At 38.3% G+C, this 20,366-nt stretch overlaps 1 protein-coding gene and 1 long non-coding RNA gene across 2 annotated transcripts; one reads left to right on the top strand and one right to left on the bottom strand.

The window, feature by feature from the left end:
• The first annotated feature begins 1,129 nt into the window (after positions 1-1,129).
• Positions 1,130-1,883, top strand: LOC133789833 (uncharacterized). Its single transcript, XR_009873730.1, has 3 exons — positions 1,130-1,212; positions 1,305-1,471; positions 1,551-1,883. It is a non-coding gene; the product is annotated as an uncharacterized LOC133789833 (long non-coding RNA).
• Positions 1,884-13,956: 12,073 nt separating this feature from the next.
• LOC133789832 (fasciclin-like arabinogalactan protein 12) lies at positions 13,957-15,154 on the bottom strand. The gene has a single exon (XM_062227547.1). It carries the CDS (start codon positions 15,067-15,069, stop codon positions 14,149-14,151), a length of 921 nt encoding a protein of 306 aa, XP_062083531.1. The 5' UTR covers positions 15,070-15,154; the 3' UTR covers positions 13,957-14,148.
• Between the last annotated feature and the right edge of the window lie 5,212 nt (positions 15,155-20,366).

Raw genomic sequence — 20,366 nt, 5'->3', positions numbered from 1 at the left:
AATGTGGAAAATTTAAAATTTGTTTGGTTCACCCAGAAATAATATAGAAGTTATTTGCTACCACTTCTGTGTGTTGGAGGTTATGCATAAAAAGATAATGGATAAATCTTAGCTCTCTTCTTTATGTTCAGTTATCTTTAAGCTTAGTGTGATTTACTCTTTATTCATCATATCAAAATCTGTAGGATTTTCTTTCTTGGATATATTCTTTACCTTACAAGCTTGACACAGTTCCCTATAATTAATGGATTATAGGAGGTGTGGTTATTTTGCTGATTACTCTAAGTTTCATTCTTTTGGACTAGCATTTATTTGAGCACAACACTTTTTTTGGTTCCCATTCGTACTTGTATTAGTTTTGAGTACAATATATTCCATGTTATAATATTTCAAGCATTAATTTTATTTTTAGGTAGTAGAATTAGTGAGGAGCATTAGAAAAGCTTGCTATTGATTGGAAGAGGTATATTCTTTTATTCTTTTTAATATTATACATGTGTATGTTAGAGGAGTTTGAATATCTTAAATATTCATCCATAGTGAAGTAGGTTATGAGATTATAATTGTGTGTTGTGATGATAACGGAAGGTTGAAAACTTGCATGTATTAGTGAAGTAGGTTATGAGAATTTTGTGTGCTGCCGTGATATATGGATGAAAACCTATGTGTTGTTTGAATTTTTTGTGTTGATTGTGATAGATGGCTAGGCTAGTAAATTAAGGTATTTGTTGTTTGATTTACTTTTATACTTCAATGTTTTCTCTTCAAAATTTTAATTACAATACTCCTATAAATGATATCGCAATGAATATTCATATAAATGAATATGAATGTGTAGATTAACTTTCATGTATGTAGTATAATATATTCTCAGTTGTGTGATAGAGAGATATCACAATATTTTAGTTTCATTGAGCCACCATGGTCATCGAGACTTGGGGCAAATATGGATAATCGGACTGAAATTATCTCAGAGCGTATCAATAACACAGTGATGGGTCAAACTTGGTTAATGCCATACCATTTCTTGTAAGTAAAATTTTCATTTAATATTAATTTTACTTATACCTTATGATGTTTATTTTAATAACTTTGTTTTAAATGCAGCCGTCACCGGATGTTAGTGATCCTTGATCCAGATGACCATACATGTTGCTATCTTGATCCACTTAGAAAATCTCCTCCAAATGATTTGAAGAACCTTATGAACAGGTAATACATTTGAAACTAATTTTAGAATATAATATGGTTATTTGATATGGAAATAAAAAATTAATATGCTCTTACTATTGATGTATATATAGTCTCTTCACACATTAAGCGAAAGACAGGAAGGAATGAAAAAAATTTCAAGTGGAAAATAGTCAATTGCCCTCGTCAAACATCGTCAGTAGAGTGCGGCTTTTATATCATAAGGATGATGAAGGACTATTGCTTGAATGAGACACTCATGCGATGGCTAACTAGTAATGTAAGTGCATTTATAATTATTGAACTACAATTTTATTGAATTTAATTTCTGACTTGTTTTTTTATTTTGTGTTTTGTAGTGTGGTGGGAAGAATACATATACACTTGGCGAAATTAATGAAACTCGAAATGAATGGGCAGCCAAGCTTCTTGAGTGGATGCGTCATAACAAGAGTAACTTTTGAAATCAGAATTAAAAAATATACTAATTGTAGTTTTTAGTTAGCACTTACATAGTTATTGCAAGTGTATATTTTGATCTTATAATTTTTAGATTTGGAACATACTGAGTTCTATTGATTTTGTTTGCCTGCTGATTCTGTCTGAACTATGTTGTAATTACACAGAAAATTATGAATGAATATAGTGGTTGAAAATAGAGAAATGAAAAAATTCTCATATTCTACATGGGACGTCGGTCTCTACAAAACTGCCGTCTTATGTATTGGAGGGGACGATGCTTGCACATAAATTTTCATTTTATGTACTGCAGGAGGATGACGCTTGAGTAGGAGCTGTCGTCTCATTTACTGCAGTGGATGATGCTTGCACATAAATTGTCGTCTCATGTAATACAAGAGACAACGTTTGTATAAGAACAATTGTCTCATGTACGACGCGAGATGACGCTTTTATTTAAACCGTCGTTTTATTTTTTACATGGCATGACATTGCATGGGACGACAGTATTAGAACCGACGTATGAGAGTCCATACGACGGTTTAAAACCATCGTCCCATGTCAATTTTGTAGTAGTGGACGCCTCTATTTTTGCGACCTGGCGGGCACGGTTTTATCCCCATCATGTCCTCATGAGACTAGGGGAATACATCTAGATTCTCCTACAAGAATTTTACAAGCTCCTTTTTCTACCATCATCGAGATTTTTCCCAATCTTAACGATTCTCGAGGTGTCCTTGGGATCTATGATTACCTCCTCGAGCTCCTCGATAGCTTGGAGCTCTGACTTGCCCTCGCCTATTCAGGGGTCGATATCATCACTTGGGGTGATGTCTCTATCCTTGGCTTTTTAAGGTTTTTCCGTCTCGGGAGCATCTTCCGTCTCTTGGGAATCCTTGCCTCTGTCGCTTACTGCCATTGTTTGCTGCCCGGGTTGTGATTTTCCCTTAGTGGAAATGCTATAGCATTCCTTGGCAGCGAGTTGATTGCCCGTAACAGTGCATGTTCTCGCAGAGGTGGGGAATTTAATTGCTAGGTGACGAATAGAGGTTCTGACTTCAAATGCCATAAACGCAGGTCGGCCCAAGATCGCATTATAGGCCGCTAGATAATCGATAACCACGACTTCCAGGAGCTTGGAGAAAGTTTGTGGACCTTCACCCAGCGTTACCACTAAATCGATTGTCCCAATGGCTGCTGACCTCTCACTAGAGAATCCATACAAAATCATTGAAGTTGCCTTCAGGTCTATTACAGACAGCCCCACTTTTTCTAAGGTGGACCTAAAGAGTAGATTCATAGAACTCTTGTTATCTACTAGTGTCCTCCCTACTCTCTGGTTGGCGAGCTAGACCGTTATGACCAGAGGGTCGTTATGTGGGAACTGGACATGGCTGGCATCTTCCTCTGCAAAAGAGATTGGTTGCTTCTCCAATCGCTGATGCTTTGATGATCTCGGCCCCGGAACAAATTCCACTCCGTTGTGGGATTTTAACTCGTTGATATAACTTTTTTGGGCACCTCTACTCGTGCCTGCCAGATGAGAACCTCTAGAAATGGTTGCTATATCTCCTCCCGTTATCGGAGGAGGAATGTCTTGATTCACCTGAGCTCCATTTTGATTCATTGGAGCCTCCATAGGTGATGGAATGTTTTGTCCAACTGGCTGTCTGGAAGTCACTCGATTCCGGGCGTACTGAGCCAAGGGTCCTGCCCTGATGAGAGTCTCGATCTCATCCTTTAGTTGTCTGCAGTCATCAGTATTATGATTGATATCATTGTGGTATCAAAAAAATTTCGAGGGATCTCTCTTCGCCCTTTGATTCTTTAATGGCTCTGGTTTCTTCCACGGAAGGCGACCAGAATTTGCCAAGAAGATGCACTCTCTAGTATCTGTGAGGTCGGTATAAGTTGCATAGACCGGTTTTAACTTCTCCACAGATTTGTTTTTCTTTACCCTACTCTGGTCGCCCTCACCATTTCCCTTTCTTTTATTACCCCCTTGGTTATTCTAGACAACGGTTTGAGCTGTAGCACCAACCATATTTTTTGTCGCTCCAACGGGTTGAATAGGGGCTTGGCTGGTTCCTGCAACAGAAGCTCGCGCCTCTTCTAGGTTAATCCACCTTTGAGCTTGGTTTAGGAACTCATCCACAGTGTTAACTGCCTTTCTCTGTAGTTCCTGCCATAGGTCGCCTACCATAAGGATTCCTGTCCTCATTGCCATGAGCCTAGAACTCTCGTCGACATCTCTAGCTCGTGCGGCAACGTTGGCAAACCTACTCAGGTATGCTTTCAAAGGTTCTCTGGGCTACTGCTTTACATTTTCAAGGGAGTCGACCTTAATCCGAGCTACCTGAGAAGCCCTGAAAGCTCTCTTGAAATTAGCAGAGTAATTCTTCCACTAGCTGATAGGGTGTTTTTGTACTATTTGAACCATTGCCTAACAACCCCGATCAGAGTCGAGGGGAATATTAGGCACCTTAGCTCGGGCCCGATGTTGTGGGCCATCGTCAGGGTGTTCAACATCCCCAAGTGTTCAGACAGATCTCCATCTCCATCAAATTTTGATAAATGGGGCATCCTGAGACCTGACGGGTAGGCAGTTGCCGCAATGTTTGGGGCGAAAAGCTCGAGCTCACCCCCTGAATCATATTCATCTTTTTCCTTTTTTGATAGGAGTCTTTTCATTAGCTCCTCCATCTGGGCTAAACTTTCGAGGGTTTGGTCTTTGATTCTGTTGACGCGGTTCTTCGCCAACAGGTAATTAAGAAAATAAGAGAAAGGAATTAGTGTTGAGTGATGAACCGAAACAGATGAATGATCTTAATATGAACTGAAGATACGACTACGTTTTTAGTTGGTTCAAAGGTTAAAATCCTTCTACTCCACCAGCCAATATTATTGCTATATTTATGGTATTCTTTACAGGGTATTTCGTTACACAATAGAATCCAACCCTTTGCAACTCCCAGGGTCTCCATATTTATAGGAGAGGGCCCCTGGGAGTTGGTAAGGGGGGTCATCCCGTGACCTTCTTACCCATCATGTCATTTCTATGGCATTCATGATTAATTCCTAAAACCTGACAGATGAGGTGTGGTCTAATCAATAGGTAAGGGGGATAATGGGACGCACAGCCCAACCCAGTCGTGGGTGCCTGAACACGCACGTTCATGCTGCGTGTCCGAGAATTCAGGGATATATCAGACACATGATGTCTGATATATGCACGTTTACATTGTGTGGTTGACTTTACAAGGGGTCACAGCTTCCAACTCCAGCTCGTGCCTCGGGCTGGATGCCTTTTCGACCCGCGGTCCTCATATCTCTGATTCAGCCCTTAAATAATCTTGATAAAATTTTGGCTACCTCGAGCTAAAGAGGTAGGACCTGACAACAGCAGCTTCGGCCACGTGGTATCCATGTGGCTGATATAATTATGCCATATCTCAGCTCTCTAATAGCCCGTGGAAAATTAGGGCGTACAGATTCCTTGGTTATTCTGGGGCTATTCAACAGCTTCATCCTACCGTGCGCATTCGGCGGGTTGTTGTCCCTCCAAGTTTTTGCTTGGTTTGGTGGGACATTCCCGTTATCACGTACTTCGAAAGGACCTCCTCTTGACGAGTGTAACTGGCTCCTTCTTTTTGGACTGAATTTCTCTTATGTGAGTTTAGGCGATCTCGTAGATCAGGTTGTGGATCAAACCAAGGGCTCTTAGCCAAACTCAGGTGATTTCTCAGGTCCGCATTGAATCTGCCACTTCGATGGCTCCCAGTCCAATAACTCCCATTAGAGAAAATTAGTGCTCGTGGTTAAGGTTGAGGATCTGGATCATTGGCGCGCGTCCGCGAGGCACAAGTAGGGGCAGCGGGAGGAGGATTTTTCCTGCTGTCCCCATAAGCAGGAACATTTTGCGCAGAACGAGGCGGTGTTGGATGTCTTATGGGTGATGGGGGATGCCTGACTGGTGAGGAATTCTTGTCCCATCAGGATGAACCAAGTTAGCCCGCGGTCATTCTGCTCCACCATTTCTAACTCTCCGCATCTGGCGATTTGATCGTGATGCAAGAGGGTTGGCAGGAACGTGCTGTTTTTGCGAGCTTGCCCCGGACCTTCCCCGTGGGTTGCCATGGGTGTTTCCAGGTGCATACGACGGTGGTAGTGAAGTTGGGGTCGAGGTCCTAACCGACCGGCTGACTTGTTGATGACCCCTGGGAAGGCCATTAGGCTGAGCATTTTGGTGATCTTGCGCCATGGGCGCAAAACTTGGGGTGGCAGTTCTGCCTGACCGACTTGGTTTAAATCGGTCATTCCTACGGGACTTATGAGACCCACTTTGCCTCTTTTCAACTTTAACGTCGGTTGCAAGAGGGGGTAGCCGAGCCAAAACCTCCTTGATTTTCTTGTTTTCTTTGGCCAAATGGCTTCTTAACTGCATGTTTTCCAGTTCTACGGCAGTCAAGTAATCTGGGTTCGGATTCGGCGACAATGACGCTGAACTCCCAGTGTCGCCGTGGCCCATCGGTTGCTTTCTCGATCGTTGTTGGATTTTAGGGCTATGCTCACTGGAAACAGCGGCATGGTGAACCTCCTGCCCACTAGGCTATTCCATCTCATTGTTGTGCCTCGATCGAGTGATCACCATGATGAACTTTGATTGAGATTTTGATGAAAGCACTAATCTGTAGCTGTCAACGAGAGCACCAAACTGTTGACCTGGTTTTTCGCCAAAAGTGAATTAAGAAAATAACTGGGTTGAATTAGTGCTTAATGATAAACGTAATAAGAAAAGGACTCTCAAGAATTCTCGAAAGGAAATTCCCAAGAACACTCGTCTTCTTTATGTGGATCAGTGGTTAAAATCCACCTAGTCCACAAGTCTATGTTATTAATGTTTTTCTCTATGAATTTTGACAGATTTTTAGTATTACAGAATAATCCCCCCCTCCCTCTATCCAAGATCTCAGTATTTATAGAGAAAATCCTTGGACAGGTCTTGGGGTCATCACGTGACTTAACATCTATTTTTATCTATATTACACTTATTATAAATATTCAAATTTATCCTAAGGCTGGTCTGATCAGGAAATAAAATGGACCCTGGATCCTTAGGGATATGCGGACATGCCCTGCCTGACCATGCATGATTATATTACGTGTCCGGGTTTTCAGGGATCCAAGGACATGCCAGGTCTTTAGCGTGCCCCGAGATGAATACACCATGAGCTCGTGCCATTGATGCTATGCCTTATACATATTATAAGTTCATGCTTATCGCTTTATACACCCCAGCTCATGCCATCACCTTGGGGACCGTGCTATCTTCATGGAGAATACACAGATTCATTGGCCATTTTTTATCGTACTTTTACTTGCCAGTTGTTCATGAGCTGAATAAAAGACTCGTGCTGAAATTAGGATGCAGAACAAGTAAAAACACAAGTTGAAACACAAGTTTCTGATATGTTTTAGATTCTCCCTAAACATAAGTAATTTTCTAAGCCTTATTGTTCTTTTCTCTTCTTCTCTCTGTATCTATCTCATGTGCTAAGAATTTCCCACTCTAGTCAAGGTGATTCCAAGGATACTTTGGAAGGCTGTGAAGAAAATTGAAGGTTGGTTCAGTTTCTTGGTAATACTATGCGACATAAAGGATACAAGGGTTAGAGAAACTGAAGGAAGGACTCATTCATTCCGTTGCGTATAATGTAAGTATTCTTATCATTACTTCTCTTTGAATTCAATTTTAGAAACATGTTCTAGGTTGTCTCATATTAACTTGTTTAATATTAGATCTACATGAAAATAAATAAAGATTTTGTATAAGTTCCCAACATGTCTTTCATGCAACAAAGACACTCCTTCATGTCGGGTAATTGGGAAGACGACATATGTTGGTCATAGAAGATTCTTATCTTCTACGCATAAGTGGAGGAAGAGTCGCTTGTTTGATGGGAATTATGAAAAAGGACGTCGTCCAAGAAAATTCAGTGGTCAAGACATACTTGAACAATCAACTCATGTTCCAGATTGTTTACCGGATAAACATGTAAGTTTTGAAGGAGTAAAAAGAAAGTGAGATCTAGAAGAGTTTAATTGGAGTAAAAATAGTACTTTCTTTGAGCTTGATTACTGGTTCGAACTTGAATTGATGCACAGTTTTGATGTGATGCACATAGAGAAAAATATTGTGACAAATGCCTCGACACTTTTTTTATGAATAAGAAATCTAAATACACCACCAAAACACGAATAGACTTGAAGAATTGTGGTATCCGAGAAGAGTTGCACCTCAAGGAAGACGGTACAAAGTTGATCAAACCACATCCTGTGTACTCTTTCACACAAGATGATAGAAATTTTTTTTGTTAGTTCATAAAATGAGTTAGACTTTTTGATGGCTTCGGTTCAAATTTCTCTAAGAAAGTAACTGACAATGATGGCAGCATTATTGGATTGAAATCCCATGATTGTCACATTCTTATGCAACGTCTATTGCAGGTAGGAGTTTGAGGCTATTTGGATAAGTCTATTTCGAAGACAATCATTTAGCTTTGCAATTTGTTTAAACAAATTTGTGCTCGTACATTGGTTGTTAAGGACATGGAGAATGCAAAGGATCAATTTATACAAATTTTGTGTCAGTTGGAATTAATTTTTCCTCTAGCATTTTTTGAAATAATCATTCATTTAATTCTTCATTTATTAAAAAATATCCTCAGAGGACATGTTTACATGATGTGGATGTATCTGTATGAGAAATATATGAAGAACATGAAAAATTATTTCAAGAACAAGGCGCGCCTTGAAGTTTCTATAGCGAAGGGTTATGTTGCAATATCTTCAGGCCGTAGAGACTTAATATAATCATAAAAAAATAAATGTAGATATTGTTATTCCTAAAAGAAAGTTGTCACTTTTTGAATGACAATGTCTTCCAAGTAGCAGAAAGAAAAACATATCCCTTGACTGTCTTCATCGAAAAGAAGTGGAGTGGTTCGTACTCAACAATTGCCCTGAAATCCAACCACATATGATGTAATTAGCTAAACACATATATGAATTCATTAAATTTAATTCATAGCAAAATGTCATCTTACCATAATCATTATGATATACAGTGAATGCCTTCGAGAAAATTCAAACATAATCAAAAAGATTTTCCTAGTTGGTTTAAATTGAAGATTAATTGTTGAAAGTGTATAATTCTTATGAAATTCAAATTGATTAATACTCATCTCATTGTGTTTTTTTTTGTGTCATACTCTATAGATGGGTCTTCTGCGACAAGTACAGTCAACTGAGTGTACTGATGAATTATTTGCTTTAGCAAACGGGCAAATCAGAATGCATATTTCTTCGCTGCTTTCAATGTCAAAAGTGTGAAGTTTTTGGTACATAGTCACGACGAAAGACATACCACTCAAAATAGTGGAGTTTCGGTGCCAAGTACCGATTATTTCACTTTCTATTGCCAACTTGAGGAGATTGGAGAGTTATGCTATTCCTATGGTTAATCAGTAATATTGTTTCGATGCAAATAATCAACATCGATGCAAGAAAGGGTTGAAATGTGATTGAGAATAGCATAACTAGTATCAAAATTAATTGTGAAGGGTAGAAAAATGAGCAGTTTATTCTCGCCACTCAAGCAAACCAAGTTTTCTACTTGGAAGATCCTACAAGAAACAAAAATTGGAAGGTAGTAGGAGAAGTCAATCATCGAAAGGTCTGGGATCATTCAAGTATCGATGATGATAATGAGGTCAATGTCGTGCATGGTACTTCATCAAATTTTACACTATGGAATTAGGAGAGTTGGGGTTATGCCTCTAGATCGACCTGGTTACACCAGCATAATTGGGGAAACGTCTAGATCTGTTTTGAATGTGGATGATGATTTCATTAATGACGATGATGATCATAAACTTAGTGAAGATGATTTAGAAAGAGACTGGGATTGAGCAAGAGTTTCAGGATCGCTACAAGGATAGAAAAAGTCGTAAGAAAAAACACTTCGATGAGCATGGAGCGTATGATGGTATCAAGACAACCAGATAGAATCCACCGGATGACATGGAAAACGAGAGTTAGTAGAAGTTGGTTGACCTTTTCACTACTCCACATTTCATGGCACGCACAAAGGAAAATGTTGCGAGCAAAGCAAAAGGGAAGTATCTAAGTCTCCATGGATCGACCTCTTATGCTTATCCTCGATTTAAGAAGGTAAATAAAAAAATATAGATAATTTGAAATATTTTCAGTTATCTTAACAATAATTTCAATATATAACTGATATTTTGTTACATTTTGTTTTCTAAAGATGAAACTTCAGACTAAGGAATTGCCTTGCATTATTGAGATGTTCTACGACATGCACAATCATCTGACACGTGGATGGGTGAACACAAATGCTAAAGATGCATATGTAAGTAAATTTCTAAGTTATGTATATATGTTTATTTTTTAATTATATTATGTTTTAGTTGTCTTGTTTCTAAACTTCAGGATGCCTTGCAGCAAGAAGTGTAGACACAATCCCAATCCTAATCTGAATCTTCAGCACGAAGTGCCTCTGCCGATGAGAGATAAGTCGTCTCAAAGGTAGTTGCATAACGTCGTGGGCACGACCGAGTTATTAGACACAAGTTGAAGGGCACTAGTACCTTTGCCTCAAGCGTCACCAGATCTTCTTCACAATTAGAGGCATCACCATTTTCGTCCACCATAGTCGGCCCTCCAATGGTACCAGCTGAGATATTTGAGTCGATGGTTCAACACTTCAGTCATGCCATTATGACCCAGAACAACAGCTTCCAGCAAATGTAACAATTTATGCAAGCTACAAATCCGAACATCAAAGCTCCATAATTTTAGCTTGTCAACTTGGACATGAATATGATAGAGTCCATGATGGCGAACATTCTAGGCTTGGGCCAATTTCCACAACAGTAGCCACAGCCACCACAACAACCACAGCTAGCACAGTCACCACAACAACCCGACTATGATGATGACTTAGGGATTAATTTAGATGACATTTATTTTGGTTATATTATTCTTTTAAACTTATTAATATTTTGTGTTGTTTTTTACATTTTGGAGACTATACGAATTTTAAATTGGTTTTATTATTTAATTAAATAATTTTATTTACTTAATTAATATAAGTAATTTATTTAAAAAAAAAATTATATATCTATAGCGACGATGTGTCGCCGTAGTAGGGTGCTCGTTGAACACAAAAAACTGAGATTTCGTGACCCTACAGCGGCGACATGTCGGAATATAAACCCATACAGTCTATAGCGATGACATGTCGTCGATATTGATGTTGGCAGTCCACGGACCTACAACGACGACATGTGGTCACTGTAGGAGTTTTTGATATTCAAAATTTCAAATTTTCTAACCACCTACAGTGATGATATGTTGTCGCAATATCCTTGATCAACCAAAAAAATGGATTTCCTACTGCAACTGACATGTTGTTATAGTAAAATTTTGTTGCGACGACTGTGTTTTGTCGCCGCTGTAGGTCGCTGCACATCCAGACCTACAGCGACGACAAAAGTCGCCGCTGTAGACCTATTTTCCTGTAGCGGGATTTTTATTAAAACTGTGGGTCCTTTATGAATAGTTGTATTATAGTGGGCTTTATAAGCTCACCCCTATTTATCCCATCCTGAAGAATGCTCATTTTGAGATTGATGGATACCAAGATGGATAAGGATCCAATGTCCGAATTTCTTCTAGTTTAGTCCAATCTAGTTTTCTTTAACGTTTTAGGTTCAAGGCGAAGTGTATGACTTGTATATTATGTTGGAGTTTGGCTATGCTATTTACTTTAAGCAATTATGGATGCCAAGTATTTTTTTATGATTTGTGACTTATTAAATTGAACTATTTGGTGATTACATAATTTTGAGAATATTATTGTTTTATGTATAATGATAGATGATCATGCTTTTATCACTAATATTTATCTATATAATTATAAGAGTTATTCAATTATTACACATCTGCAACTGCCTAGGGCTCGAGTCATGACAGAAAAATGTTATCAGAGCACTGGGTTTAAATACCTCGAAGTGTGTCACCAAATATTTTAAATTTAGTTTTTAAAAAAATACTTTTATATGAGAAAAGTTATGTATATAGAAAGTATCTATTCCTCACTAAATTATTAGCTATAGAATTATAGACTAAGGTGATGTCAGTCGCAAGTACCATTTCCTCCATGTCTATCAACAACTTTGGACGTCATACATGTTGGGGATTATGCCTTGAAAGCATATGTAGTAGACATTGTTTTAAGAAAAAAAAAATAAATTGAATTTGTTACACATATATTTTATGGACTATATTATTCTGTGATAATATTAAGTTAATATCAGAAAAATTCCTAAGTTCATATTTGTGATCTTAACCACGCAATGGTACAAGAGGATTATGTTTGAGATGAATGAACTTGAATAGTTCGCAGTAAAATAAAGTTTTGAAATCTTTAGATTAATTACTGCAAGTACGATCCACTAGTATTATGAATACATGTGATCTAGATCCGGATTACTAGGACACTTTAGTTGAGGTACTTTATATATTAGATAATATATATAGAACTGGACCAGATATGTTTATTAATACTTAGTTAAATACTGTTTCGAAGTATTAATTAAATATATCAACTGATGATCATATACAAATAGATCTTAATCCTGAAGTTACTATGAACTCCTATTTATGTTATATGAGTTCTTTGATTCACTCGTTAGGGCCTGTCAAAATGATCAGGCTGAAAACTTTTGTTTTGAGAACTCATTAATGTAAATGGATGGGGACATAGTACACATATATCGAATCTATACCTTCTCATAAGAGATTGAATAATGGTTCTCTTAAGGGTTGACTTTTGGGACTGAAAATGTTATTGAGCTCAAATTCATAATTTAGTTATGAATTAACCTTCATTAGTAAAGTCATTGGTACTTAAGGAAACAAGATATAATTAAAAGGGTAAAACGGTAATTTTATTCCCAATTAATTATGGACCATTATTAGAGGGAGAAAATGTTTCTTGCTATTCATGTTTACCTGCTTTTGGTTATACTGTTGAGGGTAATAGTGATCATGATTTGTGCATTTTATTGTTTCATGACCTAGTCTTTGTGTCATCATAGGCAGATTTGGTGTCCACACACATGTAGGTGTAAAGACTTAGCATCTGTATACAAGATGTGTTCTGAGCCTCTCCCTTGTCGTGGTTATCAGGTTCGGCTACCAGGTTTAGGATGTTGATTTTTTTATGGTGGGTAACGGGAATTAGGGATCTAGTGGACGGTGTGATGTGAAAGTGTAGCAATGCTCTTGTGATTATGTGTGGTCTCTCTGTCTTGGCTTACACATGATGATGATATGTTTTGTTTTAAATGCTAATCATTCATGGATTTGTATTAAAAATGTGGGTAATTTGTGAATAGTTGTATTCCTACTGGGCTTTATAAGCTCACCCCTATTTATCCCCTCTAGGAGAACGCTCATTCTGAGATTTATGGATACCAAGATGGATAGGGATCCAAAGTCCAGATTTTTCCTAGTTTAGTCCAATCTAGTTTTCTCTTTAAGGTTTCAGGTTCAAGGCAAAGTGTACGACTTGTGAATTATTCCTGATTCTATTAAGGTATATTATGTTGGAGTTTAGCTATGCTATTTAGTTTGAGGAATTATGGATGCCAGGTATATTTTAATGATTCGTAAAACTTATTAAATTTAATTATTTGGTTATTACATAACTGTGTGGATATTATTGTCTTATGTGTATGATGATAGATGATCATTCTGTTATTATTAATATTTTTCTATATAATTATCGGAGTTATTCCATTAATTTGGACTTATAATTATGATAGTACAAACTAAAAGATCATTTATAAATGTTATTTTTCAACAAAGATCAATGTTTGACATTTGACCACCCAAATTATATATATTACACATTCACTGCCTAGGCTTGGGTCATGACATACATGGTTCCCATTTATAATTAAATATTATTTCTTTTTTTAATATTTTGAAAAATTATACAAAATTCTTATACGACAAACAAGCAAAATTTTACAAAATGTATATAGTCACATACGTCCTTTTTAAATATTAAAAAATTATTTTACATGGTTCCCATTAATTTAATACGGCAACAGAACCACGGAAAAAAAATAATAGCACAATGATATAAATATATATATTAGCATTAATGATCAATCGTTTGAAAGAAGAAAATCAAATAAAAGATAAATAACATGAGGTTAATTATCGTCACCAAATCGAGATTGCATGATCAATGTACATACTATATAGCAAGTATTTTATTACAATGGTCATTATTCAAAATCATTTTTTGAAGCGTCCAACTATTTCTCTAATAATTAACATTGCTTTCTTTTTTTTTTAGGATAATGACATGACTCTGCTCAAGCAAATTAATTAAACTTATTAGTTATTTCTCATCAGGACAACTGCTGCGACCACAGCAAGAGCAACGGAGATGGTCAACGTCCCATGATTTACCATGGGCTTAAGAGCACCAGATGTATCCACTGCTGCAACTGGCTCGTCCAATGTGGTTGATGTAGACTCGGATGACGGTTTTGACAATGATGGTGATGGTGAACCTGACGATGTTATTGATGATGAAGATGAAGAAGACGCCTTCTTAGGCTTTAACGCCACTGGTGCCGGGGCCATAGCTGGAGCACTCACCTTGGGCGCAAAAATACTAATCGGGAGCAGCACACTATCGACCCGATAAATAGCCAGCTGGTTATCCGAATAAACTGTACCCGAAATCGTTGTGTTCACGACGCCAGTTGATATGTTCACCAAATTCCCTTCAGTAGTAATGTTCAAAGCGAAGTCACGAGTGTTACTAGCTTGAGTGTGAATTGGATTAGTTAGGGTTTGGAAGTTCTGTAGGGCTATGAAGGTTGGGAGGACGTGGAAGTCAACCAGTTGCACTTTTTGCTGTTGAGAGAGAAGGTTGAGTGTACCAGCCTTGAGAGCCGAGAATCCACCATTCGTGGGAGCCAAAATGGTAATGCTGTTGGAAGCGTTGAGGTCATTTTCGATCTGAGTAATGACGTCGGTACTCCTCAAGAGGCGGATGAAGACGCTGAAACCGCCAGCTTTGTCGAGGATTTCAGTGACATTGGTGGGTTCTGCTCTTCTTCGGGGTTTTGCAGGCGGCGCTTGGACCAGAGGTTGATCCGGTGCTTGAGCCGGGGATTGTGAAGAAGGGTGATTTTTAGTCGTCGATGGGGCTTGCGCTGGCGACGACTGAGCAAATGGTATGGTGCAATGGTAGAATACGATTAGAATTAGGCATGGAAAGGAGAATAACGATAGATTTTTCGTCATGACTTTTAAGTCTACTTGTTTTGTATGTTTCACGGAAAAAAAAAATATAAAAAAATTTATTGGAAGAAATTGAAGAGTGGTCAGTTTTTTGATCGATGGATATGGTGTTGGAACTGAGAGCAAATGGGGTATTTTATAGTGCGGAGAGAGATTGAGCTTAGGTAGCTCGATTGCAATTTAGTTTGTGGGAAGTTTACAATGATGCGATAATTATTGGTTGTAACATCTCTCGGCATGAGTTTGATATGTATAATTAAGGCATTGCTTTCGCATACGGTGACAAAGAAAAAATAAAAGCTATTTATTAGACATTATATCTATTTGAAACATATAGAAGAGCGCACAAGGTTATGATTGATGGTGATATATAGTGGTGCCCATCTTCCTTTACGATATCTCTACAAGTAATTAATTGGCATTTGCTCATGATTAAATGACTTTTTCACTGTATTAGCTTAACGGATGACTCATAGTACTCCTGTCAATCTTACGTTATTAGTTTAAATGCCATGCTCGTGTTCATCTTCTTCAAGACACTACAAAGTTTGCTTGATAAATTGGTTCTTTCATGAAGGACGTCTTGGCCAAAATAAAATATGTCAATATTGGAAGGTATACATAGTTTGGGCGAAAAGATTTGAGACGTGTATAAGGGTGGATTTGATATGCCCTGTTATAATAAATTATATTGTATATCATATTTTTATATACTACTTTGTAACTTTTATTTACATATAATTATACAACAATTCAATTAAGTACAGTACTATATAAAAATAAAAAAATGATATACAATCTGGTCTACCAAACACATCCTTGCTAGTTTAACTTTGTGTGGACAAAAATATACAACATTTTAATAAATGTCAATACCAAATATAGTATTATATAAAAATATGATTAATTACTAAAATCTCATTTTATTTGGGAAATTTGAGTTTTAATGCAATAAGTGACACTCCGTTTGAAAAATACCCTGTCCCTATAAGCCTCTCGTTTTGGTGCTACTAATGTCGTTACTACCCAAAATACCCCTGGCATAATTTTCTCAAACTCTCTGTATTCTCTCCCAAAATACCCGAACCAAGAAAACTTTGAAATCAATAGGCCTCGATTGAATCCGTAGAACCCAACCTTCATTGTCTTCCACGACCACGAACAAGGGCTCCCAAAGGGTGACGATCAGAGAAGGGGAAGGAGAAAACGTCGAGCAAGCCGACCAAATTTTTATGAAACAACCTCAAAGAAAGCAAAGGTGAGGGATTTCGTTTTTAATCTGCAATATGTGTATGTGCCTAGTTTTTTTTTGTTGATTTTTGTTCATAGGATAGATCAGGGCTGGCAATGAAGAAATCTGGGTTTTTTTCAATATTTTCATGAAACTCGATAGAAATCGATAGGAATCGATAGGACTCGATAGTATAGGATGAGGAATGGATTAGACTGTGCCTCGATAGGCCTCGATAGGAATTGATGGGACTCGATGATACAAGGCTTTGGAAATTTTAGAACCTACCTCGATATGAATTGATAGGACTCGATAAGACTCGATGAGACACGACTTTGGGATTTTTAGGACCCACCTCGATAGGAATCGATAGGCTTCAATAGGACTCGATGATACAAGGCTTTGAGAATTTTAGAACATACCTTGATATGAATCGATAGGACTTGATAAGACTCGATGGTACGCGGCTTTGGGATTTTTAGGACCCACCTCGATAGGAATCGATAGGCCTCGATATGACTAGACTTTGGTTTTTTTGCCTTACCTCGATAGGCCTCGATAGGACTCGATAGTAACCCAATGATATTATTCTTTGTGATTTTGGAACCCACCTCGATAGGCATCGATAAGACTCGACAGAACTCGATTGTTTCTGCCTCGATAGTAATTGCCTTACCAGATTGTTTTACATTTTTAACAGTTTTAACATTTTTTTTTGTTTTTTTTCCAGATGCCTGAACTTATTGTGCCATTGGAGAAACACTTTCCTGGCTGTGTCACTTATAGGGGTAGTGCCTACTTGGATACCCTTATAGAGCAGTTTAAGAGGCATGGTCTTATTGAAAGGGCACATGCCCGTTGGGACAGTTCTTTAAGGAAAAACCATTTAGTTTTTCTGGGGTTCTGCTGCATCAGCTAATGTTGCGTAAGGTAGAAAGTAAGAAGCCTGAAGAGGGTCAGTTCTACCTGGGCAACACTCTGTGTAGATTTGGTATTCCAGAGTTTGCCCTAGTTACCGGGCTAAATTTTGGGAAATCACCGTCCCCAGATGAATTGAAGAGCATCTTTCAAGTGATCGGATCATCCAGGAATATTTTAATGGTGATTTGAAGGTTAGTTTTGGTCAGTTGGAAGATGCATTGAAGGCCTCCACAAACCCAGAAGATGCATTTAAGCTGGGTTTGTGCTATTTGATAGAGGGGGTACTGAATGCCCCAGAGAAGACAACAACGATATGAGGAGATTCCCTGAGGATGGTTGAGGATATTGATTACTTTTTCAAGTATCCTTGGGGGAAGTTGTCATTTAAGAAGGTTAGTAAAGGCCTTCAAAAGGACATGAAGAAGCAATCTATGAGGAGAAGAAGAAAGAGGGGTCAAGAAAAAAATAGAAGGAGGCGAAGAATAGTTTCAATTGCTATGCACCCGCGCTTCTTTACTGGGCTTTTGAGGCCATGCCTTCTCTCGGGAGTAAGTTCGGTGAGAACAGTGGGAATCAGATTTCGAGGATGCTCAGTTGGGCTACGAAGACTGATATCACTATTTCGACAGCTCTGTTGGTTCCTATATTCGCCAATCGTTGAGTAAGTTCCATTTTATCTTGTTAAATGTCACAAATTAATTGATTAATGATTCATTTTATTAAAGTTTTTCTGACACATGTTATTCAACCATGCAGTTAGTGGTATTTTCCATGCTGAAGCCACGTCCCGTTGAGGTAGTCTACTACAATAGCCTCCCAGAAGTTGATTCTAGGTTATTCCCTGAGTTGGAGGCTGGGACTGCAGTGGATGAAGTAGTGGTACATGAGAAGGAGGCAGAGAAGCTAGCAGAAGTTGCAAAGGAAGCCTTCATTTTTTATGAGGATGTCCCGAGGGTTGAGGGCACTTCACAGGCCTATGCAGCTTCATCTAGTTAGGTTGCCCAACCTGATTATGAGCAATTGATGCAGAGGCTCAAGAGGGTTGAGGAGGGCCAGGCAACCTTAATACAGAATCAGACCATGATCATGGCTCAGTTGGCGCAGCTACTTTCACTGGTCTCAAGTCGATCCACCGACGTAAAATCAGATACAGAGTCGAATATCTTGCCTGCAGACTACGAGCGCGGTGATCAACCCTCCACTCCACAGGCCCAGACATCTGTAGCTGCCAGTGATGCTGACAGTCCCAGTGTACGAGTATTGCAGCCCGAGGAGGCAGCTAGCCTTGAAGTTGTCAGGAAGAAACGCAGGCCCAAGCGTTTTGATGACTTCACCGACCCAACAAAGAAGATCAGACTAGATAAATAGGGGCTAGTTGCTGAACCACTGAGGAAGTGTGACCCACAGCAGGAGAAGAGCTTTCATAAGTGGATCATCGGGAAGATCGACAATAAGAGAGACCGTAACGTGTATACTGGGATGCACGGTGTGGCATGGTTCTTACAGTTGCACATAGTCCAGACTTGGCTTTGGGATTCGGTATGTAAATTACATTCATGTTTTCAATTCAATCTTAAAATATATTGATGGTACTAACGAATTTTTATGTTTTTTTAGCATATTGATGCTGCTTTGCACATGCTACGCCGCCGACGCCACTTTTACCATGCTTCATTTCGGCAGGATGCTGCGATCATGAACACCACCTTCCCCCAGGTGTGCCTAGGTCATTGGAATCATTTTAGAGAGACCGACACTAAGTATACATGGGACGACGATGTGCTGAGAATGTTGAAGGACGATGATAATCAATTCCTTGTATCATGGCAAAATGTGAGTGAAGTATATTTTGCCTTGCACGTCGAGAAAGCCGCACATTGGATCGCCATTGAAGTCTCCATTCAAACGTGGTGCATCAACGTTTATGATTCCAACTATAGCGTGCTCAGTCCCACTCTGATGGAGGAAGCGATCAAGTCTTGGTGCTTATTATTACCTTCGTTGTTATGGTGTTCTGGCATGTTTGACGACCATGAGGACCTCCAGGTATATCCTGAGCGGAATGCAAAGCCTTTCTCATATTGTCGTATTCCTCCAGAGGAGTTTCCTCAGACTAAGACAAGGTATTCCTCTATTTAATTAGTGGAGTTTGAAATTTGAAAATTAAAGTTATTTTTATCTTCTATTGACAAAAAATTGATTATATGCAGTGGGGATTGTGGTATGTTTGCCATCAAACATATCGAGCATCTGGTTGATAGGCTACCACTCGATACTGTTATCGATGAGAACATCCAGCATTTCAGGACCAAGTGGTGTGTGGACCTGTTCTATCAGAATTTGGCCCCGTGATGCTCTTTACATTTTTGTCTTACACATCTTGTATAGTATAGCATACAGTTAGTTTTGTATATTATTTTTTATCAAACAATATTTTTTGAAAAAGTTATTAAATAAAAAAATATTAAATTCACATAATGTGTCTGCCTCAACATCCAAACACACAAAGTATTAGAAGAAGTATTCCATAGGATAAATGCAGAAAAATCAATTAATTAATTACATAACACAATATTTTAAATCCTAGCCTTACATGACTTCCTATTGTGCCCATTACCATCGACCACAAGAAATTCGTGATAACCAAGGACTTGGACATCTAAAAAAATTTCTTTATCACCTATTTGCTTCAAATCCTTTTCCATCTCAGGTGATAACACAGTTGTTGCTTTTGCAGCTCTTTTCCATCGAGATATGGGTAATGAAGAAATATGGTGTGTGGGATTCTTGGACTAAATATCTTTACGTGGACTTGGCTAACCAAACTGTGCCATCATCCTTAAGAAAACACTTATGGCCATTAGGTGTTTCACATAATGGTAACCTCTTACTTGAATCAAGAAGTCTTCATGAGAAGAGCTGGTATGCTCTGTCCTTTTATGATCCCAAGAGTAGGATAGTCCACTATATTGGTGAACGGGAGTGTCGTTCCTACTTTGCTACTTCTGCCGAGAGTATCTTTCTAGGTTAAAAAGAGGCAAAGTTTTTACCTTTTGTTCTTTAAAGTATTGTTCTTTGATGATTAATATGTTTCCTCTTAATTCTAATTATGTTGTTTGGGTGTCTAGTACTTTGTATTTTTGGAATA

The sequence above is a fragment of the Humulus lupulus genome, chromosome 7 (assembly GCF_963169125.1).
Source record: "Humulus lupulus chromosome 7, drHumLupu1.1, whole genome shotgun sequence".
In the NCBI taxonomy this organism is placed as follows: domain Eukaryota; kingdom Viridiplantae; phylum Streptophyta; class Magnoliopsida; order Rosales; family Cannabaceae; genus Humulus; species Humulus lupulus.
This window is presented reverse-complemented; position numbering and strand designations above follow the sequence as displayed.

Coding starts and splice junctions, on each gene's coding strand:
- LOC133789832 (XM_062227547.1), bottom strand. CDS start 15,069: ATGACGAAAAATCTATCGTTATTCTCCTTTCCATGCCTAATTCTAATC.